A 26,091-nucleotide genomic window follows, 5' to 3' on the forward strand; every position below is an offset into this window, starting at 1 on the left:
ATTCCTGCTCTCTTTATTCCTCGTCGGGAGGGCGTGAACCCTCCGCCGGAACGCCTACTGGGCGTGGCCATCGGTGTAGGTGTCTAGGACAACCCCTCTTGGGCGGGAAAAGGCGTGCCCCGGCTACGCCGCTTTGGGCATACCAGCCGTGACACGCCCCCTCGCCCAAAAATGGTTTCCCGGGAGGATCTGGGCCCCCAACCATACGTTCGGGGGGACCGAGTGGTCGCCCCTTTCCAGGGGTTTCCTTTACTGGTGGTCTTCAGAGGTGCCAGGCTGAGAATAGGGCAACCAATTAGTGTAATATGGGAGGCAGATAACAGAATTTCACATCGGGACAACTTGGCAAAGGAAAAATGTTGATTTTTGGTTGTGAAGAGCGGAGCAACAACAGAGAAATGTAGAGGAGCAATCTAGGTGGAACACAAAGCAATATTTTTGGATAATTCAACAAGATGCAGCAGCGGCTACAGACCAGAAGCATGGAGGGAGAGCTGCCGCTAGGGATTCTAAAGCGGAAGAAGAGTACACAATTTTTTTTTTCTGGTCTCCATGACCTTGTACTGGTACCCCAAGGACAAATCCATCCCAGTTATGACCATAGTAAATAGTCTTGCATAATCTGATCACCCCAAGGAGGGTGCAGAGACAGGATCTTATTTTATATGTACAAACGCATGTTCAGCTCCTCTAGACCACTGCAAATGTTCATGGGTGCACTTTTGACATATTTATTCATGGACTTTGCCACAGCAGCGCATACCCAGTGTTCCATTGTCTGCAGTACCCAGCAATACCCAAGACAATTCATACCTTGAAGACAGCCACTGGACAGTGCAATTTATGGATGGCTTCAATCTGTTCTTATGACAAGTGGCACTTTCTGGCAGAGACCTCGTTACCAAGATTACATACCAAAGGGGAGACATAATCGCGATTTCTCCTTGAAGCCTTTTGCCATTTCTTAGCTAATTTAGTGAGGATGTAGGCAATTTTGTAATGATCTAAAGTAACCGAGGCCAACAGTAAGTCATCAACTCGCTGCACGAATATAGCTACTGGGAATGAGCAAAATATCCAAATCTTTCCTTAAAGCTTGTTTAGAGAAAGATCGACGAAGACTACCTAAAGCTTAGAGGGAATCTCAGTTATGAAAGTTGAAATCACCCTATTGAGAACATGAAGAAGATCTGGTTCTCATCGAGGCTGCGTATAGAAATGAAGGATGAACATAGATCCATCACTGTAAACCAGTGGGCATTTATAGGGATACAAGAAAAATGGTGGCTGTGGACCACAGGAAAAATGAGGATAACACATTTGTAATTGTGTGCAGTTCCTGCTCGACTCCGTAGACATTGATCTTTTCCTACAATCTTTGTATGAAAAAGGGATTTATGTAATCTGCTGACAATCTAGGCGAAAACCCCAAGCTTAATCAACTCCTCAATGACTGATATTATCCCCAAATTTACTTTTGGATCTAGAGGATGCTCTTTTCAGCAATAAGACCAACAAGCATTTGCAATGCAATAGATCTCGCATTAGGAAAGTTTGAGCTATTGGTCTTGTAAATGACAATTTTTTTATTTATGTGTTGGTTTTATAAATAGCTAAATTAATAGCTTTGTCATTTACAATGCCAATAGTTATAACTTTCGCAAATGTGACACCTATAGCATTTGTAATGCAACATGTTTTGTATTTACGTGACTTAGATGTATTGATATTACAAATAACAATGGCTTTTAATTTTTTTAAATAATTAATACTTAAATAAAAGTGATTGTAATTTATAATGGCAATAGGTTAACTTTTGTGAATATTATGTTCAGTGTATTTTATTGTGACAAAATCCAAGAACAGAAGTGAAATATTAACATCTTTTTGTGCCATTTGTAATAAAGCTTGAAACATTGAGAGAAGGTATTTGAACCAGTGATGCTGTGGTGGTGCTGAGTGATGCTGTGGTGGTGCTGAGTGATGCTGTGGTGGTGCTGAGTGATGCTGTGGTGGTGCTGAGTGATGCTGTGGTGGTGCTGAGTGATGCTGTTGTGGTGCTGAGTGATGCTGTGGTGGTGCTGAGTGATGCTGTGGTGGTGCTGAGGGATGCTGTGGTTGCGCTGAGTGATGCTGTGGTGGTGCTGAGGGATAATGTGGTGGTGCTGAGTGTGGTTGTGGTGGTGCTGAGTGGTGCTGTGCTGGTGCTGAATGATGCTGTGGTGGTGCATAGTGGTGCTGTGGTAGTGCTGAGTGATAATGTGGTGGTGCTGAGTGATAATGTGGGGGTGCTGAGTGATAATGTGGTGTGCTGAGTGATAATGAGGTGGTGCTGAGTGGTGCTGTTGTGGTGCTGAAGGATAATGTGGTGGTGCTGAGGGGTGCTGTGGTGGTGCTTAGTGATGCTGTGGCGGTGCTTAGTGATGCTGTGGCGGTGCTTAGTGATGCTGTGGCGGTGCTGAGTGATGCTGTGGTGGTGCTGCGTGGTGTTGTGGTGGTGCTGTGGTGGTGCTGAGTGGTGCTGTGGTGGTGCTGAGGGATACTGTGGTGGAGCTGAGTGATGCTTTGGTGGTGCTGAGTGGTCCTGTTGTGGGGCTGAGTGATGCTGTGATGCCTAGCAGAAGATGACTGGGAATAAAAGAGATGCCGCAGGCTGGTAAGAGAGGTGTAAAAATAGCCTGGTTATGGTAGTAGAGGTGCGTGAAATATAGTCAATGGAGGGCTGTGAGAGAAACATGAAAAAAATAGACCAGTGCAGCTATAGCGAGTGCTTTCTGCAAACACTGGCAACACAAAAAGATAAGCATTTAAAACATCAAAATGCCAGGGATGGCAGCCAACGTGGAGACAGTAAACCCAGGGTGCTCAGTTGGTCTTACTCACTGCTTCTCCATTTTACCATAAACCACCTCACTCCACTGTATCTTGGCTACCAAGCCTGACAACACTACTCGTGTTTTAAAAAACAAATCAGGCTATCACCCAGAAATTTACTGCAGAAATATAAAATTCGAATACTGTAGGTACCCCTTGCAATCTGATCACAGCTTCCAATGTGAAAACTGCTGAACTGGTCTTTCATCCTCACGATGTTGACAAAATAAGCACAAATGTGACGTCGAGAACGATACTGAACAGTTAAAGTGCAACTACAAACTCTCATATTTTGCCTGCCGTTTACCGATCCCAAGATTAAGTTTCATCCAACATGCTCGTGACACCCGTAAACTACTGGAGGCCATAACATATGGGGAGGGGTGGAAGCTTAGGTAACTGAGCAAGCGACATAGTGATGCCCCATGGAGCAGCAGAACGGGACTTGCAGGCAGAGTTGGAGTGTCAAATTACCAAGCACACACAGTACAGGAGATGGACCTTGATGGACCACAGACATGCTTTACGAGTCAGTGAGGGAAGGCAGCTCCAATAATGCCAGTGTCTCACAAGCCTCTCAGGAAAAACCTACATACATTATTCTGCCTGCCAAATTGGCGGAAGAAAGGCAAGTGGTTCAATAGTTAGTGTCAAGTGTAACCCCACTCAACAGAACCCTGTGTGGCACACGGAGTGCTGAAGCCCGAGGAGAAGCAAGGTAGCGAAAGGCAAGCGAGGATTGAGCTGCCAGGCAGCAGAAGATGCTGAGCGGGTGGCACAGTTGACTGCTGGAGGGATGACTATTTTTCCGTTAATGCTCGTATATTTTGCCTGCCGTTTACCGATCCCAAGATTAAGTTTAATCTAACATGCTCATGCCACCCGTAAACTATTGGAGGCCATAATACATGGAGAGGGGTGCGGGGGGGGGGGGATTTGGAAGCTTAGGTAATTGAGCAAGCGCCATAGTTATGCCCCATGGAGCAGCAGAGCAGAACTCGCAGGCAGAGTTGGAGTGCCAAAGCCTAGCAGAGGAATGTTGGCTAGGTCATACCCCACAGCAGCCTCCCCACACAGGTTGGTGGTATAAAACCAGCAGATGCAATATTTAGCAAGAAGACAGTGGCACTGAGGAAACGGACAGTCTGCCACTGCTAGCAGAAGGCGGCAGAGGCAGGGAGTGGGAAATCAACACTGTAGGAGGCAGAAGCACGTGGAGAAAGCACACACGAGAGGGAGCAGTAGAAAGACGGAGGAAGAAAGGTGGAGAAAGAGGAAGGATGGAAGAATAGGGAGAAAGATGCAGATAAAGTCAGTGAGGAAGGAAACGATGGGGAGAAAGGAATGGACCTAGAGCAAGAAATATGGAGGTAAAAGGCAGAGAGGAGGCTGAGAGCGCGTGGCTAACTGAGAACATCAAAGCGGCCGAAAGGGGAAACAAGTACGGGAAATGCAAGCAGCGGGGAGGGGGGGGGGGGCGGATCCCTGTGAAGTATCTTATGGCCTGGCGGCCGTGAAAGTGAAAGCATTCTGCCTGCCAAATTGGCGGAACAAAGGCAAGTAGTTCAATAGTGTCAAGTGTAACCCCACTCAACAGAACCCTGTGTGGCACACGGAGTGCTAAAGTCCGAGGAGAAGCAAGGTAGCGAAAGGCAAGCGAGGATTGAGCTCTCAGGCAGCAGAAGATGCTGAGCGGGTGGCACAGATGACTGCTGGAGGGATGACTATTTTTCCGTTAATGATCGCATATTTTGCCTGCCTTTTACCGATCCCAAGATTAAGTTTAATCTAACATGTTCATGCCACCCGTAAACTATTGGAGGCCATAATACATGAAGGCGGGGGGGGGGGGGGGGATTTGGAAGCTTAGGTAATTGAGCTAGCGCCATAGTTATGCCCCATGGAGCAGCAGAGCAGAACTCGCAGGCAGAGTTGGAGTGCCAAAGCCTAGCAGAGGAATGTTGGCTAGGTCATACCCCACAGCAGCCTGCCCAGACAGGCTGGTGGTATAAAACCAGCAGATGCAATATTTAGCAAGCAGACAGTGGCACTGAGGAAACGGACAGTCTGCCACTGCGAGCAGAAGGCGGCAGAGGCAGGGAGTGGGAAATCAACACTGTAGGAGGCAGAAGCACGCGGAGAAAGCACACACGAGAGGGAGCAGTAGAAAGACGGAGGAAGAAAGGTGGAGAAAGAGAAGGATGAAAGGATAGGGAGAAAGATGCAGATAAAGTCAGTGAGGAAGGAAACTATGGGGAGAAAGGAATGGACCTAGAGCAAGAAATATGGAGGTAAAAGGCAGAGAGGAGGCTGAGAGCGCATGGCTAACTGAGAACATCAAAGCGGCCGAAAGGGGAAACAAGTACGGGAAATGCAAGCGGTGGGGGGGGGGTGGGGAGCGGATCCCTTTGAAGTAGCTCATGGCCTCGCGGCCGTGAAAGTGAAAGCAATTAGGGGGGAGGTGGGAGGGAGGCTGATGCTTTGATGTGTGAAGCAGGCAGGCGGCTCAGGAAGCAAATGGAAAGCGCGTGCACGGACACACATGCACTCTGCAAAATCCGCCTGGTTTTAGCTTTCTGGTTTGACCCCAATAGGTCTCTCTGCGAGACCTAAAAAGCCCGATCGCTGTGCTCCAGGTTTGTGATTAGCCAGAGTAGGAATAAAGAACTGGAGTAGCTACCACTGACAATGCATCAAGGGATGCCGGTAGAGTTTGTTTCCTGAAAGTAGTAGTGGCATTTTTACAGCCTCTTCAGGCTACATCCTATTGACCAACATTGCCTTCCTTTTCTTTCACTTTTTTCTTTAAACGTTTTTATTAGGGCTCGCCTGCTGTGCGCATGCGCACAGCTGGAAGCTCTATAGGGGCTTATCCAGTGTTTAACCACCACTGGCGATTCCACTGGCGATTCCTTTGAGTGCATGTGCTTTTTAGGTCATTGCGCAAGCGCAAGCCCTAAAAAGCGCGTACACAATGCCACCAGCCGCCTGCCTGCCTGCCTAGCATTACCACATCAAAGGCAGCTTCTCAGCGTGCGCTCATCCCCTAATTATTCACGGCCGGCCGGCCGTACTTTCAGTTTCACGGCCGCCGGCAGTGTCTCCTTTTATGCTAACTCCCTCTGTACCTCTCCTTGCATCCTCCTCTTTACTTCGATCCCTGCCGTTGTCTCTCTTCTCCGGCTGTTTGCTTTGCTTCCTTGTTAGGACTTGTGCCCTGTGTGTAACGTAATCGGTGCTTATGTAAAGCGCTCCAATACCTTTGGGTCGAGTTCGCGCTATATAAAATCTGCAACAAAAACAAGATGAGCACCTGGTCACTGGTGTCAAGGTCCCGAGTTGCCGACTTGCAGGATCGGAATAGTTGCAGAGGGCAGTCACGGATCAATGTGAGATTACAGCAGCCTTGGGTTAAACTAATTGCGGACACATGCTGTAATTAGCACGCAGTACTTTCAAAGCGCTTCATTTCCTTAAGCAGGTGACACACGCTTTTGACTCACAATTAGAGCGGCCGCTCGATTTATCGACCTCGGAAGAATAAACACTCGTAGTGACTTCATATCCGTCCACGAGACTGACTGTCAGGCGCTACTGCCACACGCACCCCGGTAAAATCTCAGTCACTTCCTAAACCATACTGTTGTGAAGTCTCACCCATTACCTATCACTCACCATCAAACCCATCGTTGTGCACATGTGGTTCAAGTGAGCAAACTCCATAGCTTCGTCAAAACTTCTGAGGAGTCCCACCCAAATCCACGTCAGAGGTGTCACACTTCAATGGAGTCTCGCTAGTTATACGTCACTCACATCATTGGAGTCTCCCTCTCACGCGCCCCATCACTCACCTCAGGCAGTGCGCGTCTCTCACAGTCATCATGAAACACCTCCTATAGTTCAATGGGGTCTCGGTCTCACTCCATCACCTACGTCATAGACGCCAGAGTGTCCCTCACTCCTCATACAGATCCATGGTTGAATGCAGTCTCCCCCTTAAACCACCTCTCTCCTCTGACTGTAAGGAGTCTCTCAGTCCCTACCGTAGGTCTCACGGAGACCACAGGAGTCTCGCTGAGTCCATTTCACTTGTTGCATACCCGTAAACGAGAGTCCCACTCACTCTCCAAAGGAGTGCTCCCTTACGCGGTACCTGTCGCACTCATTGTCCGTCATTCAATTAAAATAGCTCAGCTGGGTCTCTCTCACTCTCCACAGCGGTGGTCTCTTGCAGCGCTATTTTTTCACTTACTCTCGCTCGCTCACCTCAAATACTTGTGTCCCTCATTCGCACTGCAATAGTCTCATACAAAGTGTCACTCATTTCCCTTCAATAGCCTAAATGTCAGTGGGGTGTTCCTCGTTTCCTCACTTCACTGTCCTCCCACGGTAGCCCTTAAACCACCTCTCTCCTCTGACTGTAAGGAGTATCTCAGTCGCTACCGTAGGTCTCATGGGGACCACAGGAGTCTCGCTGAGTCCATTTCACTTGTTGCATACCCACAGATGCACCCACCACACAGCTCCACCGACACAGCTCCACTGAGGCACCCACCACACAGCTCCACTGAGGCACCCACCACACAGCTCCACTGAGGCACCCACCACACAGCTCCACCGAGGCACCCACCACACAGCCCTACCGATGCACCCACCACACAGCTCCACCGATGCACCCACCACACAGCTCCACCGATGCACCCACCACACAGCTCCACCGACACAGCTCCACCGATGCACCCACCACACAGCTCCACCGATGCACCCACCACACAGCTCCACTGATGCAGCCACCACACAGCTCCACCGATGCAGCCACCACACAGCTCCACCGACACAGCTCCACCAATGCACCCACCACCCAGCTCCACCGATGCACCCACTACACAGCTCCACCGACACAGCTCCACCAATGCACCCACCACACAGCTCCACAGATGCACCCACCACACAGCTCCACCGATGCAGCCACCACACAGCTCCACCGATGCAGCTAAACGAGAGTCCCACTCACTCTCCAAAGGAGTGCTCCCTTACGCGGTACCTGTCGCACTCATTGTTCGTCATTCAATTAAAATAGCTCAGCTGGGTCTCTCTCACTCTCCACAGCGGTGGTCTCTTGCAGCGCTATTTTTTCACTTACTCTCGCTCGCTCACCTCAAATACTTGTGTCCCTCATTCGCACTGCAATAGTCTCATACAAAGTGTCACTCATTTCCCTTCAATAGCCTAAATGTCAGTGGGGTGTTCCTCGTTTCCTCACTTCACTGGCCTCCCACGGTAGCCCTTAAACCACCTCTCTCCTCTGACTGTAAGGAGTCTCTCAGTCCCTACCGTAGGTCTCATGGGGACCACAGGAGTCTCGCTGAGTCCATTTCACTTGTTGCATACCCACAGATGCACCCACCACACAGCTCCACCGACACAGCTCCACCGATGCACCCACCACACAGCTCCACTGAGGCACCCACCACACAGCTCCACTGAGGCACCCACCACACCGCTCCACCGAGGCACCCACCACACAGCCCTACCGATGCACCCACCACACAGCTCCACCGATGCACCCACCACACAGCTCCACCGATGCACCCACCACACAGCTCCACCGACACAGCTCCACCGATGCACCCACCACACAGCTCCACCGATGCACCCACCACACAGCTCCACTGATGCAGCCACCACACAGCTCCACCGATGCAGCCACCACACAGCTCCATCGACACAGCTCCACCGACACAGCTCCACCGATGCACCCACCACCCAGCTCCACCGATGCACCCACTACACAGCTCCACCAATGCACCCACCACACAGCTCCACAGATGCACCCACCACACAGCTCCACCGATGCAGCCACCACACAGCTCCACCGATGCACCCACCACCCAGCTCCACCGATGCACACACCACACAGCTTGACCGACAGAGCTCCACCGATGCACCCACCACACAGCTCCACCGATGCACCCACCACACAGCTCCACCGATGCACCCACCACACAGCTCCACCGATGCACCCACCACACAGCTTCACCGAGGCACCCACCATACAGCTTCACCGAGGCACCCACCTTACAGCTCCACCAAGGCACCCACCACACAGCTCCACAGATGCACCCACCACACAGCTCCTTCGAGGCACCCACCACACAGCTCCACTGATGCACCCACCACACAGCTCCACCGACACAGCTCCACCGATGCACCCACCACACAGCTCCACTGAGGCACCCACCACACAGCTCCACCGAGGCACCTACCACACAGCTCCACCGAGGCACCCACCACACAGCTCCACCGAGGCACCCACCACACAGCTCCACCGAGGCACCCACCCCACAGCTCCACCGAGGCACCCACCGCACAGCTCCACCGAGGCACCCACCACACAGCTCCACCCACCACACAGCTCTACCATGCCCCCACCACACAGCTCCACCGATGCACCCACCACACAGCTGCACCGACACAGCTGCACCGATGCACCCACCACCCAGCTCCACCGATGCACCCACCACCCAGCTCCACCGATGCACCCACCACACAGCTCCACCGATGCACCCGATGCACCCACCACCCAGCTCCACCGATGCACCTACCACACAGCTCCACCGATGCACCCACCACACAGCTCCACCGATGCAGCCACCACACTGCTCCACCGATGCAGCCATCACACAGCTCCACCGATGCACCCACCACACAGCTCCACCGACACAGCTCCACGATGCACCCACCACCCAGCTCCACCGATGCACCCACCACACAGCTCCACCGACACAGCTCCACCGATGCACCCACCACACAGCTCCACCGACACAGCTCCACCGATGCACCCACCACCCAGCTCCACCGATGCACCCACCACACAGCTCCACCGATGCAGCCACCACACAGCTCCACCGACACAGCTCCACCGATGCACCCACCACCCAGCTCCACCGATGCACCCACCACACAGCTCCACCGACACAGCTCCACCGATGCACCCACCACCCAGCTCCACCGATGCACCCACCACACAGCTCCACCGATGCAGCCACCACACAGCTCCACCGATGCAGCCACCACACAGCTCCACCGACACAGCTCCACCGATGCACCCACCACCCAGCTCCACCGATGCACCCACCACACAGCTCCACCGACACAGCTCCACCGATGCACCCACCACCCAGCTCCACCGATGCACCCACCACACAGCTTCACCGACACAGCTCCACCGATGCACCCACCACACAGCTCCACCGATGCACCCACCACACAGCTCCACCGACACAGCTCCACCGATGCACCCACCACCCAGCTCCACCGATGCACACACCACACAGCTCCACTGACACAGCTCCACTGATGCACCCACCACACAGCTTCACTGAGGTACCCACCATACAGCTCCACCAAGGCACCCACTACACAGCTCCTCCGAGGCACCCACCACACAGCTCCACAGATGCACCCACCACACAGCTCCACAGATGCACCCACCACACAGCTCCACAGATGCACCCACTACACAGCTCCACAGATGCACCCACCACACAGCTCCCCCGAAGCACCCACCACACAGCTCCACCGATGCACCCACCACCGCCGAGGCACCCACCACACAACTCCACCGAGGCACCCACCACACAGCTCCACCGATGCACCCACCACACAGCTCCACCGATGCGCCAACTAAGCTCCACCAATGCACCCACCACACAGCTCCACCAATGCACCCACTAAGCTCCACCGATGCACACACCACTCAGCGCAACTACAGCATCACTCAGCCCCACCACAGCATCACTCAGCCCCACCACAGCATCACTCAGCCCCACCACAGCATCACTCAGCACCACCACAGCATCACTCAGCGCAACCACAGCATCACTCAGCGCAACCACAGCATCACTGGTTCAAATATGTTCTTTCAATGTTTCAAACTGTTTTCAAGCTTTCACGCTTTATTACAAATCACAAAAAGATGTTTATATTTCACTCCTGTTCTTGGATTTTCGTCGCAATAAAAAACACTGAACATAATCTTCACAAAAGTTATTTGCAAAAGTTTAAGCTATTGCCATTACAAATTAAATAAATTATTTAAGTATTAATTATTTAAAAAAATTAAAAGCCATTGTTATTTGTAATATCAATACATCTAAGTCACGTAAATACAAAACATGTTGCATTACAAATGCTATAGGTGTCACATTTTCGAAAGTTATAACTATTGGCATTGTAAATGACAAAGCTATTAATTTAGCTATTTTAAAAAATAACACATAAATAAAAAAAAAATTCATTTGTAAGACCAATAGCTCAAACTTTCCTAATGCGAGCCCTATTGCATTTCCAATGCTTGTTAACTTAGTGACTGTATTTGATTTTACTATGCGTTTGTTTAAAAGAAGCATCTCCAGATAAAAAAAGCAATTAATGTGTTAGAAATTGTAAGCTGAGCATTCGACCTGTAGATTTTGACACACAGCAAATGTGGGAAGATAATAAAACAAGATGTAAAGGCATCTTTATTGCTTATTCACTTTCTCAGTGAACAAAACGCGTGCTCTTTGCCAGCGCGAGCTCTCTCATCAGATCTGTCCAGAAGGCCTTAAAAATAGTTTGTCCTGATAAAATTTGACTCGCCTTAGCAAGGCCTGGGCTAGACCAGTGGAGGCAGAGTGAGGGAGGGTATTTTGATATGTAGTATCTATTGATGCAGTATTATGCAGGTTGTGCATAGAGGAAGATAAGGCAGCAATAAGACAGACCTAGGTTGTGTTATATTCTGGTGAAGTTCATGGTCTGTGTTCAGTGTGCTTGATGGTTTGGTGATTTCTTCTGGGATGCTGTTGATCTGCCACATTTTGATGCTGCTGTTTCAAACGTCTACTACGAGAGCTGGAGAGTTTGAGGTTTGATACTGTTTGTTCGGAGTCTGCAATTGTATTTCTGTTCTATGGATCTGGCAGATGGAGTTACATCATTGAAAAATTATAGTGGGATCCAGAGGATTCAGTTGGCTGTTATTATCTGGAAAGTAGCCACAATTAAGGTGTTAAGGAGTGTCATTTTTGGACCAAAGAGAAGTGTAATTAAATCGGGTGTTGATTTTAGATGTTTGATGGAGTTCCTGTAGTCTGGAGTAACCAAGCTCTTTTGATGCCCCAGCATCCCCAACAAATCCCCTTTCCTACTAAAATGTGGTCACCTCAATCTTGAGTCGTCTGAAATTTTTGTGTCTGATCTCTCTCTAGCTGTGTAGGTCTTTGCTAAGGAGCTGATTCCTGAAGTTTGACAAATTAATTCCTCACAGTACTTCATAGCATTTCGTAATTCCTGGTCATGGAGATAAAAAGAGCAAGTGTATATCCTGAGGACCTCTCTTCATGCTGTCTAACTTAAGCCCTCCTGAAGGTTAAGAAACAGATCTGTTACCTCTGATCTTGTTAGGACTAGCTATCTTAATGGGATGGAGGTATTCCTGTTTTCAGGAGAACAAGGCCTGTGTATGACCATGTGAAACTCCCTTTTCATTGTGAATGTCACTTTTAATTTTTTTTAGGTCACTCGTTTCCATCTAGGATCATTTTCCCCTAGGCACCATAGACTTCCACCACGGGGCACAATGGGAGAAGAACCCTGGGAATTCTTAAACCGCTCACAACACCAGGGTTCCTGATCTCAGCTTAACACATACCCTTTTCTCTCAAGCACACCTCGACTAATAAGGGGCATACATTATTTACTGATTGGCTGTGTTGGTGTCACTAGTTACCTGAACAGATGATTTTAGTTATTTTATATGTGGTTCCTTGCTTGCTTACTTATAATAGTTCTCTTTAGAATATAAACTTTTAGCCGATCCAAGCAGCAAAGGAAACATTTATTTCCACTTGTGTAAGTGCAATACTACTCAGCCATATCTAAGATTACTTTTTTCATGGACTTTAGTGTTACTTCTCCATTATTTTCTACCTGAAAGAGAACAGTTTCCTGCAGAGGATATTTACCAGTTCTTCAAATAAAAGCAAACTGCTGTAACAGGCTCTTTTCTCTAGTCATTTACACTGTTCTCCTATCTTGTATTCTCCTAGGCTAGTCCATCAATTGCCCTTTCTCATTAGAAATTTATTTACAAACACATTCCTTTGATTTTTGTGAAAGTCATGCATGATATCTAAAAAGCGATTGCCATGCTGTTTTAATTCTTTTTATTTTATTTTTATGTTCTGAGAATTGATTTTCCCAATTTTGTTTTTTAGATGTCTCTAAGAAGTCCTGGTCCTTTGACCGCTCTACATGGCTCAGGAGAGCAAATTCAGGTCCAGGGAGTCATTCAGACAGCACAGTCCTCCGTAATACACTCACCACAGGTACAAACATTACAGGTAATTTTAAACTGCACTGTTTCAGGTGTTATGTCAACAGTAGTCCTCCTTTGTCATTATAGTAGTGTAAAGAGTTTTAAATTCCTCAGTAGGTAATATCCATAATGCCTGTGGTGTAGAAATGGTGGTAATACGTAAAGTATAATTTAACCATTTAAATTGCACTCGATTTTGTACATCTTTTTAGGTCGAGCCTGTCAATGCGCGTGCGCATTGAGCTTGCGAGAGATATTGGGGCTTAACCAGAGCTTAACCATCGGCGATTGCATGCAGTGCCTGTGAAAAAAGCGTGTGCCCTTCAAAGCCACCAGCCTCCCTCCCACAGGCATCTGAAGCTGTGCGCTCTGCCTCTGGCATTTCTCCTCCCCTAATTATTCACGGCCGGCCGGCCGTACTTTCACTTTCACGGCCGCCAGGCCGTGTCTCACGTTTCTCCTCCCCCCTTCCCCCCTCCCCCCTCCCCACAGCAGTGACAAGAGCTTGTTTTTATTTCCAGGCTCCTCACAACTTGTGCTGCATTTACAATTACAGTGTTTGAAATAGGCACTCCGCACGCTGTGTAATTGTTTTCTTTTTTTAATAAAGCAACTGCTCCAACTCAAACTTTTCTATCCTTTTTGTTTTAGCGTTGTACTAAAGCTCTGACAACTGGCATGAAAGTGCGCATTTAAATGCCAGCTATGAGCTTTGTTTTAACCTTACAGCTCGCTGTACATCTATTTATCCTTTCTGGTAAAAGCTGCCACTATTTCAATCTGTTGCCAGTATGAAATGTCCTTCGCGCTTTAATCCTTGCGCCATGTTTACTTTTAAAATTGAAGGCTCTTGCTCTCCTTCATGCTTCACTACACGCAGCGTGTTTGCTTTGGATTAAAAGGCTCGAGCTGGCCCTCGCGCTCCACTGCACACAATGTGTTTACATTTGATCATCAGGCACGGGCTCCCCTTCGCGCTTCACTGCGCACTGAGTGTTTACTCTTAATTAGAAGACTCGAGCTGCCCTTTGCATTTCCCTGCTCGCGCTATGTTTGGCTTTGAAAAAAATGCAGTTTGGACACAGTTAACTCGCCACTCCTCAGAGATTATCTTGATTAAAATACTTCAACAAATATGTATTTCACACATTGGAAGACAGTTCTTTTGATATGACAACCAACCCAATATTTATGTCTTTAACTTTACACACGATGATTTCTGAGTGTTTAACTTCTGCCTTTCTGTAAGTTTGCTTAAACAGTCTGCTCAATATACTTTACACACAATGATTTTTGAGCGTTTAACTTCTGTCTTTCTGCAAGTTTGCTTAAACAGTCTGCTCAATATTTTCTAACCACTGCTCTTTCTGTCGCTTTAATTAAACCATTCAGTCCCAATTTGCTTAACCAATTCTGCTCAATATTGTATATATTTAAAGATTGAAAAAATGAATCCTTTCACGTTTTACTGATGCAATATGATTTCTTCCACACTTTCTTTGGCTCCAGCTTTATTTAAGTACTTGCTCACGTCACGACTTGACAAATCAATTAAATATTGTGAGTGAATAAATTAATCACAAGTCTCTTTAAAATACAACAGTCTTTTGGTTTCCAGCAAGCAGTGCTTTACTTGTTGTGCCCTTCTGCCCTCTGTTATTCCCTTGTTTTTGTGCCCTTCTGCCCTCTGTTAGACTCGTTTTTTGTGCCCTTCTGCCCTCTGTTTGACTCGTTTTTGTGCCTTTCTGCCCCCTGTTAGACTCATTTTTTGTGCCCTTCTGCCCTCTGTTAGACTCGTTTTTCCCTTGTTTTTCTGCCCATCTGCCCTTTGTTAGACTGCTTTTTGTGCCTTTCTGCCCTCTGCACCACCACAGCATCACTCAGCACCACCACATTATCACTCAGCACCACCACAGCACCACCACAGCATCACTCAGCGCCACCACAGCATCACTCAGCAACACCACAGCATCACTCAGCACCACATTATCACTCAGCACCACTCAGCACCACCACAGCATCACTCAGCACCACTCAGCACCACCCCAGCATCACTCAGCACCACCCCAGCACCACTCAGCATCACCACAGCACCACTCGGCACCACCACAGCACCACTCAGCACCACCACAGCATCACTCAGCGCCACCACAGCATCACTCAGCAACACCACAGCATCACTCAGCACCACATTATCACTCAGCACCACTCAGCACCACCACAGCATCACTCAGCACCACTCAGCACCACCCCAGCATCACTCAGCACCACCCCAGCACCACTCAGCATCACCACAGCACCCCTCAGCACCACCACAGCACCACTCAGCTCCACCCCAGCATCAATCTGCGCAACCATTCAACAACAACTGGTTCAAATATGTTCTCTCAATGTTTCAAGCTTTATTACAAATGTCACAAAAAGATGTTAATATTTCACTTCTGTTCTTGGATTTTCGTCACAATAAAATACATTGAGCATAACCTTCACAAAAGTTATTTACAAAAGTTTAAGCTATTGCCATTATAAATTAAAATCAATTTTATTTAAGTATTAATTATTTAAAAAAATTAAAAGCCATTCTAATTTGTAATATCAATACATCTAAGTCACGTAAACACAAAACATGTTGCATTACAAATGCTATAGGTGTCACATTTGCGAAAGTTATAAATTTTGGCATTGTAAATGACAAAGCTATTAATTTAGCTATTTATAAAACCAACACATAAATAAAAAAAATTGTCATTTACAAGACCAATAGCTCAAACTTTCATAATGCGAGACCTATTGCATTGCAAATGCTTGTTTTCTTTACATACATAAAAAGGTTAGAAAACCAGTACTTCTGTTCAGTAGGATTGTTCTAAAAAAAATTGGTCGCATTTCAGTTAGTCTTCAATATTAGTTTAACACAGCGTTTGGAAATCTAGCAGATCCCCTTTTCCATAAAAGTGGCTAGGCCATATATCAGTACTAGAATTAGTTCCATGTGACAAACTCCTTTTCCAAAGCAAGTTTTACAAAAGTCACTTGTGAAAAAATCTTTTAATAATGGCATAGTTTTTCTTGTGTAGTTTAGTATTTTGACCAAAATTATTTTCATAAATGTTGACCTTCCCTCAACATCTTTTCATTTAATTTGGTTTGTTGCATCTTTTTCTATTTACATTGTATGCATGTACAGGAGTGTTTGTTTTTATTATGTATTATGTTTTCATGTTATTTTTTTTTACGGGGAAAGCCCCCAAAATCCCTTACATATATATTAATGATTTTGTTTTTGTTTTGTTTGTTATTTTATTGTTTGTTTTTGAAGAGCGTACTCCCCTCCAGCAAAGCCCCAAGTCTCTTTTGTTATATATTTTATATGGAATTTTCCTTGTCTCTCTTCTAACATATACTATTTATTATTGTTTGATGGCATCTGTGGCTGTAGATACATAGGCTTAGCATAATTACGCCATCTAGTGTTTGGCTTGGAAGTGTGTGAGTTGTTTTTCTTCAAAGAAGTCTTTTGAGTCATGAGCTATAGTCACTCCTCCTCTTGCTTGTTGTGCACATGGTCATCGACTCCATTGTTAGATGTTTTTTTTCTGGCGGCGACTTCGGTGTGTGCTCCATTGCTCCCGTCGACACAGATTTTTTCTAATACCGTTGGCATGCTTTTCATTCGATAATCTATCCCTAATTAGAGAAATATCAAATTAACATTGGACTCATCCGGAGGACTCGATTCGCTAGCTCCCTTCGGGCCATTCGTCATTCAGGGACGTAAATTCTCGTACACACTTTTTCTTAGAAAAAGACCAAAAGATCTCTGCTGCACACAAAATATCCACACACAGATTTACACAAGGTTTGTAATTCCTGTTTATCTCCTGATCATCAAGGAGAAAATGTTGACGTCTGCAGATCGGTCCAATCAAAAAAGACTTTATGAGATTGCAAAACCAGAAGACTACAAATGTCTTGACGCAGCATTGAAGACACGCTGGACATTTTTTCGGTTTAGAGGAACCGTAAACAGAAATGGAGGCACATCCGTTGGCAGCCGATGAGAGTAATTTCTCTCCAGAACACACTTCTGACTCAGATGCAGAACAGGATGCCTTCACATGAGGGCAACAATCCGTGAATAATTTGCCCCGTCAACCTCCTCCCAAACACCCAACACCCCAAAAGTGTACTGTTGGGCCACCACTGCCTACGGACCATAGTCTGCACAGACTGGTTGATTCCGGAATGTCTAGGCTCGGTTTTGAAGAAACAGCCCAAAGCGCAAGTCCTCAATCCGAAACACTCTGTATTGGAATCAACCCGGCTTTCTGCACAGAGACAATCTAAAGCCGACGCTACCACATCTTCAGAACTAAAATCTTTGGATCAGAAAAAAGCAAACAGTCTCTGCATCAAAATAGATGTCTTTGTAACCGAAACGCTCGACACCGAAAGTTGCTGGAGGTAAATTGGGGTAAAAACTGAAAAAACTAAACTATTGCACATTTGCCAGAAACTGTACAGCCAGTACTTGAGAAATTGCATCAGCAGCTGGGTTCTTGCCAACAACAGTTAGTGATTCTCACTGTTACAGAAAGAATCCTCATTACGCCCCTTCAGGAACATATACAACCTGCAAAAAGACAACAGGTTTTGTTTCAAGACACAGTAGATATTCATTTGCTGCAAAGAATAAAAATAAATAGGCTAAGGCTATTGGTCCCCTTCGCTCTAGCCCTCCTCCAATCCCGGACATACAAACTCCATCCCCATAACAGGCATCAATTCATGACACTGTAGATTCACCAGATGAATCACAACATTCTTTTACAGGAGATGGGAGGTGATGATAACTAGCATTCATTACCTCCACAAGACCACTGGGGGGCATTTAACACTGACCCACCAGATAATAATAATCCTGATCTTTATCCATACAAACCTTCCCCTACTGATGACACCACTACTTACCATGACCTTATTAGATGGGCTGCTAATTTTCTTAAGGTAGCACTACATACTGAGGCAATAGAAGATGAATTTTTTTTGAAACTCTTTGTTCTACTCCATGTTCCACACAGTATCTTCCCATGCTTAAAGGGATGCTCACACATACCACATCTATTTTTAATGACCCAGTTAGATCTAGGATTATTACTTCTAGGGTTGATACAAAATATAAACCTATCCTAGTGGACCCTACATACATTAAGAGTCCACTTATTAAGGGAACAGCTGCTCTATAGGAATTCTGGTATTCTGCAGAGCTCACGCCATTGGGACACATACTATCCCTACTTAGAATTATTCTCCCTACTGCATTGAAGAAACTGGTTTTGCTGAATGACTACTATTCTGCACACGTTTCTTTGTGTTCACAATACGTTTTAATTTGAATTCTTACCTTGCTGTGCGCCGTTTTCGTTCTGTCTGGTCCATCACAGCTTGTGCTGTTTGTGTGGAGGGAGGTTTAAAAACGCGACCCATTGTGCTAATTTCTTACTTCCTGTGGCACACGAGGGAGCCATTTTGGAAAAGGTGACGGTCTAGTCTTCTGACTAGAATCAATTTCACTTACCTATTTTAAGCGCTGATGGCGCTGACGCGCAGCGGACGCGCCAAAGGCAAGCCCGTCTGTGCCCGTCCGCGTCCGTCCGCGCCGGGACGGGGCCCAGGGCCAGAATACTGCCTCTCCATGTCTAAAACAGCCTCTCCCAAGAGATCTTATATTATCTTTAATAATGTTCCATCTAAATGCCATCAGTCCCTAAATGCTGCTAAGTGGGAGGGACCGATCTGTTGTAATAACTGTAAAAAGGCTTTTAATTTTACACAAGCACCTACACCTTTGGAAAAGGGCTCACGTAGAAGCCTACTTGGGGTCCTTATAAATGCAAGATCAATGTGCAAACACGCACTGCTTATTTTTGATCTTGTAGTGGACGATGGTCTGGACTGCCTTTTTGTGACCGAGACATAGTTGAAAGCCTGGTGCAATCCAGACATCGTGAACACCCTCCCCCTGGTTATCTTATCCAAAGGACAAAAAGACCAGAGACACGCGGGGGTGGCCTCACAATTATCTATCGCGACACTCTTAGGTGCACAATAGATCAGCTACCTGAACTGAAAGGAGCAGAAAGCATTAGCTTTTGCATTCAGCTACATGACTCCTTCACCTTTGCAGGGGCATTAGTTTACCGCCCTCCGGGACAGCACAACAAGTTTTTAGAAAGCATTGGAGAGGTGGTCAGTACCCTTGCTTTTAGGTTCTGCAACTTTACTCTGCTAGGTGACATTAATTTACATCTCGACTCCCATAAGGACTCTGGAGCAACTTGCTTCAAGGAGATAATGGACGTTTTTGGCCTACAACAACTCTCCCTGTCTGCTACACACAACGCAGGCCATATCTTTGACTGCATCTGCTCTAATTTGAATACTTTCAAAGTGAAGTCCCCCGTTATGCAAACCGGGACCGACCATAAATGAATTCCCTTTGAATTCCTGATAAAGGATAGGGCCCCAGTTAAGGAAAAAAAAATTCAACAACAGGACAAAGCCAGCTGGAAGGCACTTATAGGGCTTCCAGACCTCGTCCTTAAATCCCTCGTGGGTAGACCCAATATGGTTGGTGACCCTATAATTGACAACCAGCTCTTTGGGAAATGGATGCTCGAACTAAGAGATCAGTCGGCACCTACAATTACACCACATAGGCCACCAAAAAAAAAACAACCTTTTGCGCCATGGTTTTCACAATCCTTAAAAGAACTGCAAGGTCAAGTTAGAGCGCTGGAACTTAGATGGCGCCGGAACTACGATAGTAATGACCTTAACACCTACAAAATTGCATGCAGAAAATATCATGCCTTGATCAAAGCTTCAAAAGAAACCTTTTATACTGAGGCTGTTAAAAATACCAAAAACAAACAGAAAGAGATCTTCAAAATAGTTAATTTGTTTACAAATCCGAATAGCCTGCTTCAAGAGATCCCTCCCTCCCAGAGCCTTTGTAATAACATAGCAGATCATTTTGATGAAAAAGTTTTGACACTTATAAAAGATTTCCCCTCTCCTTCTCCAGTCATTATAAATAAGGGAACCTCTGCAGGCACAGATGCTGCCTGTATGAAAACTTTCCAGCCCATCAGGCTGGAGGAATAACGTCTGCCCATCCTGTCCATCAAATCGGGTTCTCCTTTTGACCCCTGTCCTCCCAGTCTACTACACATCCTCATTGATGTTGTAAAACCCATTATCAACAATATTATAAACTCCTCGCTTCTCACAGCCAATATCCCAACAGAATGGAAACTTGCGGCAGTAAAACCTCTCCAGAAAAAGCAACTGGCCGATCCTACAACCCTCTCTAACTTACGACCTATCTCTCTCCTACCCACCCTGTGTAAGTTAACTGAAAAATGTGTTAGACAACTTACCATGTTTCTAATGGAAACAAATGTATGGCATTCTAATCAATCACGTTTCAGAGCCCAACATTTGACAGAATCCAGCCTTTTGTATACTGCAGAAACCCTATGATCAGCCTTGGATGAGGGAAAGAAAGCAGTCCTGGTGCTATTAGACCTATCCTCGGTCTTCGACACAGTCTCACATGCCATTCTTCAAGACCGTCTTGCATCATCTGGCGCATCTGGGAATGTCCTAGAGTGGATTAAGAATTTTTTGCAAGATCGTTGCCAAGTGATCATGCTAGGACAATTTAACTCAGAAGAAAAAGCACTCAGATCAGGGGTACCTCAAGGATCGAGCCTGAGCCTGACCTTTTTCAATGTATATATGTGCCCCCTGATTTAGCTAATATTGTCCTTCAAGATCAATACCATCTCATATGCGGAGATTAACACAGCTCACCCTGGTCCCGGATAACGACACTACTGAGGTGGAAGAAAACCTCAGAAAATGTCTCTCAGCAACCTTCAAATGGATGAATAACAACCATCTGAGGTGTAACTAGGAAAAAACAGAGATCCTGCCATTTGGCCTACAAAACCCCTTTGTGACTAAACTTTGGTGGCCAGAAAATGCAACCCCTCCTCCTAATACAATAAATGCAGCTAGAAACTTAGGAATACATTTTGACACTACCCTATGCTTCAAACAACAATCCCTGGCAGTTGCGGGCACATGTGTCCATATTATAAAAAGTCTAAAGAAATTCTTCGACATGCTCCCTACTCAGCCAGGCAAACTGTTGCTTTTGCCCTTATTACATCTAGACTGGACTATTGTAACAGCCTCTATGCAGGAACAAACAAAGCAGTCATGCACAAGCTTCAGATGGGCCAGCACACGGCTGCTCGGCAAGTGGCCTAGGAAATCATCTGCCCCTGCTGCATTAGACATCTTTCACTGGCTGCCAATTCATAAACGTGTTTTGTTTAAGGTCCTTATCATAACTTTCAGGGCCTTTCACTCACAAGGTCCACAATATCTTCAAACTGCCTTTAAGCGCTACGTTCCCTCCCGTAGCCTAAGATCATCCAACGCAAATCTGCTGACTATTCCAACTTTTAGACTGGTGTCAAAGGGAGGAAAATCACTTGCGGTTATAGGCTCAAAGGCATGGAATCAACTTCCACCTCAGCTCCGCCAGATTGCTTCTGAGTCTGTGTTTAGGAAGGCCCTTAAAACTTGGATTCATAGCGCACCAGATTTACTGTGTAAAACTCAGATCTGAATGCCCCATTCCCCTCTGTTAGGAGCAGCAAACCAATTCTTTCCATCTCTGGTTGTCCGTATCAATGCCAAGATGCTCCTTGGAGTGATAGTAGCGCTATACAAGTACACTCTTACATTACATTACATTACTCACACCAGTCTCTTTAGTAGTGGATACTGCTCGTAAATGAGCAAACTCTTAAGCAACTGGTGAAGCTCCTCCACCAGAAGAGATCAAAGGTATAGATGCAGCGGGAAAAAGGGTAGCAGCACAATCATCCAACCATTGGAGAAATGCTAACTTTATCGTTCTTTTATCACAATATGATAGGGCGAACTGGGACGGAAGAAATTTGACAAAACTTCCCAGAAGAACATAAAGAAGGGCATACCAAATTGAATCAGAAGGAAAACTTATCTCCAGTACAAATACTATATGATGCCTTGATGCTGGTGACACAGTTGCTAGAGACATAAATGCGAGCTTTATATTAAGACAACATGGCTGGTTAAGGGTATCTGGGTTTAAAGCAGAAGTTCAACACAATTTACCAGCCCTTCCATTTGTTGAAGACCATCTTTTTGGACCGCAATTGGATGTTCTCCTAGAAAAAATAAAAAAAGATAATGAAACAGCAAAAGCAATAGGAGCTCTTTAGAGATAATCACAACGGGTTGCTTTTGTCACTCCACATATCGTGGAAGATCTAAAACCATCTCCACTGAGACATCTACCTCCTATAATAAGACACAAAATCTAGAATCCGCTTCTAGAGGATACTATAGGAGATCCTGTCGAAGAAACAATAGTAGAAGCAGATCTAAAGGAGGTTTTAACAAACCCTCCACCACCACCAAGCTGTGACTCTCACCATTCTCCCGATCACACAACATTTGTCGGGGGAAGACTGCAACAGTTCCTTTCTGCATGGATACATATAATATCCTTTACACAGTTTCAGTTTCAGTTTATTTATTATGATTTGGGACTCCGAAGAGTTCCACATAAAAGAAAAAGATACATAAAAAAATCAACATTGCACTCATTGAGAAAGTAAAGCACTAAATTCATCATAGCATATCATACAAGAACTAGGAAAAACGTGAATATGGAAACCATTCAATAAACTTTCAGGTGCCAAGAGGATTGATCCATAATAAATCAGATAATAAATCAGATTACCATACTTCGGGGACTTTTACAAAAATTATAATCTAAAACTATCATAAAAACTTTCGAAATTAAAACCATGGAATAAAAAGTGGTGATTTTTCAATTCGCATTACAATACAAGATAACCAGCAGCGTAACCATGTAGTGGAGAGCGGGAATTTGTCAATTCACAATACAGTACAAGATAATCAGCAGCAAAAATATTTAAAACAACGCAGAACTTTTTTTCTGCTTACGGTACTCGATAGCTGGCAACAAAAAAGGATGGAAATGTGCAAGTGCTCAGATACATATAAAAAAATTGCAGCTTACGGTACTCGATAGCAAGCAGCAAAACAGGTTGGAAAAGTGCAAGTGCTCAGATACAAACAAGTTCAGATGGGAGTGTCAGCAGACAGTTTCTGGCCTCTTCTGCTGTGGTAATATTATATTTTGAAAAACAATTCCTTAGGTATCTGCGACATATAGATTGCAATGTAGGGCAAACAAATAAGACAGGATTTAAGTCTTGTATACAAGAATTACATAAGTGACAACGTCTTTCATGTCACGCAATGCCCTCCCAAGCTCCTGTTACGATTCTTAGAAAGAATAAATTCAGTCTAAGCAACAGAATAACTCTACGTACCTCATGTTTTAGATTACATAAAGCATATGGTTGGGGTTTTTTGTAAATACTTCTCCAAACAATACAATCATTTTTTCTATTCTCTGCGCACCTTTTAATATCTTTCGCGAGAAACCTAATAGATTGTTTTTTTAAATTCTGATTTTCAAGGCACGTTTGCAGAGTACTGCCGCACAATCCCTATCTAAGCCGAACATTGTTAAGGCGTTTGAATGATTCCTAAAAAGAGCACTCTTTTCTTTCATGCTGACAAAGATTTCCTTGCATAACGCTGTCCGTAACATTCTCGGAGCTGTTTACTAGAGCGTTGCCCCATCTTAACCTCTTCAATGCTAATGACAAGGGTAACTCGTCATGCACTGCCCATTCATTTCAATGGAAATCTCATTAGATGGGCCTGATTCCAATAGCGTCCAAGTGGTTAAGCATGCAGCCATAGTTAGCACATAAGTGGAGAGTAGCGCAAATTCAAGCCTAATCGCTGCTATAGGAGCAGTGCAATTCATTTAACATATTTGGAGCCAGATCCGTCCTTCTGCTTTCTTAAGTTTAGCCCACTGTTGTGCATCTATTGTTTCACAAGCATAGCTCAATGCTAGTGGTATCTTTATTTTATAGGTTGATAAGATGTGTGTGAAGTGTCTTTTCCCGCAGTGTGTATACAATCGATTGACTGCAAAGGCTTGTGAAATTGCCTTGCATTTACAATGATCCATGTGATTGCTGCCGGAACACCTGTTTGAAAAGAATTTTCCTAAATATGGATAAACTTTACTACTTCCAGTTTCTCCTTTCCCAAGAACCAATACAACTTTTTTCTGACTTTACATCCCCGATGACTAAAAATCATAACTTTACTCTTTAACCCTTTCCATGCTCATGACGAGCTCAGCTCGTCATGATGCACGGTTGAGCTGTGCTGATGACGAGCTGAGCTCGTCATGATTAATAGGTATGACGAAAAGTCAGCATAGGAGGGGAAAACACCTAGCAGCCAAGGTGTTAAAATATTTATTTTTAAATAATATTCTTCTGAATACCTAATCAACTCAGCATGGCGTCTTTGAAGTCCAATTGGGGTTAAATCCATTATTATGGCATCATCTGCGTATAGCGGACAGCTCAACTTTAAATTTCCTAATTTTGGGGGATCCCCTTTGCTGAGCCCCACTCTTTTTAGCAAATCATTAATATAAATACAAAAAAGGAGAGGGGCCAAAAGGCACCCTTGCTTAAACCCATTATTAGTTTCTATTTTTCTCGAAAGACCCTGTGTTCCCCCTAGTAAATCCTGCGCCCAAGTAGAGGAGTGAAGTGCAATAACTAATCGTAATGAATTCTCTGGAATCCCCATTATGATAAGTTTTCTCCACAACGTTCCCCGATCAAATACCGTAGAGAAATCTATAAAAGCCGCATATAACGGCATGCCCCGACTCACTGGATATTTTGTCAGTTAAAGTTTGCAAGGCGGTGATATTATCCAAGGTACCACTGTTTTTACGAAATCCTGTTTGTTCTACGGGAATTAGATCTTTCCCAAATGCCCAATCTTGCAGATGGGTGAGGATGCTCTTCGAAAATAATTTGCCAGTTGCATCCAGGCGAGAGATCTGTCTGAAACTGGCAGAGGAATTTTTTGGACCCTTTTTAAAGTGGAACAATCATACTTTCCTTCCAGGATTGTGGGATGTCACCATGGGTATAACAATGGACAAATATTGAATGTAAAAATGTTGCCCACGCTTCGCCATCCTGGTTCATTATGGCTTTCGGAACATCATCTGGGCCATTCGCACTAGAGAGTCTTGCCCCTTTAATATAACCCTCTGTTTCAAGGCATGTTGGTGTTCCATATTCGCTCCCCATGGACGGGGCAGAGCCGACATCTTGATTCCATCCAACTGCGGAATTTAAAGCATACAGCTGGGAAATATACGTAGACCATTCTGCGTCTGGAATCAAAATGGGCTTTGACTTCTCTCTCAGTGCCCAATATTTCCCAGTGTCACCTGATTGAGCAACCTCTCGAGGTGTAACCCACATTGAGTCTTCGACCCTTCTATGTTCCGATACCATTTTCCTTTTCCGCACCTGTTTCAGTCTGTTAATTTCCCTTTGCCTTGGTATCATGGACAGACTAAATTGTTCTCTAATTAAAGCATTAATTTCCCAATGTAATTTTTTGATTTCCCACGATATAGTCACTGGTGATGCAGAACAATGAGCTTGCTTTTTTCTTCCAAAAGATCTAATTTTAACCAATATTCTCTCAAACCTGTCAATAGGGGTTTCTTGGGTACTAATAAAAGCAATATTTTCAAGGATTCTCTTGAAACATGAGAGCGAATTATTTGACCAACATGT

The 26,091-nt window shown here is 45.5% G+C and overlaps 1 protein-coding gene across 5 annotated transcripts in view; it reads left to right on the top strand.

Annotated features, from left to right (window-relative positions):
* Positions 1-26,091, top strand: part of ATF1 (activating transcription factor 1) — a 331,728-nt gene that overhangs the window by 117,292 nt on the left and 188,345 nt on the right. For 3 of the 5 annotated variants that reach the window (XM_086966315.1, XM_086966297.1, XM_086966329.1), the window contains one exon: positions 13,137-13,262. In XM_086966315.1, the coding sequence (XP_086822441.1) occupies positions 13,137-13,262 (126 nt within the window). The remainder of the gene's footprint in view (positions 1-13,136; positions 13,263-26,091) is intronic. The other 2 variants (XM_086966306.1, XM_086966322.1) reach the window with 1 other exon arrangement.

Source organism: Lissotriton vulgaris, chromosome 1_1 (genome assembly GCF_964263255.1).
Source record: "Lissotriton vulgaris chromosome 1_1, aLisVul1.2, whole genome shotgun sequence".
In the NCBI taxonomy this organism is placed as follows: domain Eukaryota; kingdom Metazoa; phylum Chordata; class Amphibia; order Caudata; family Salamandridae; genus Lissotriton; species Lissotriton vulgaris.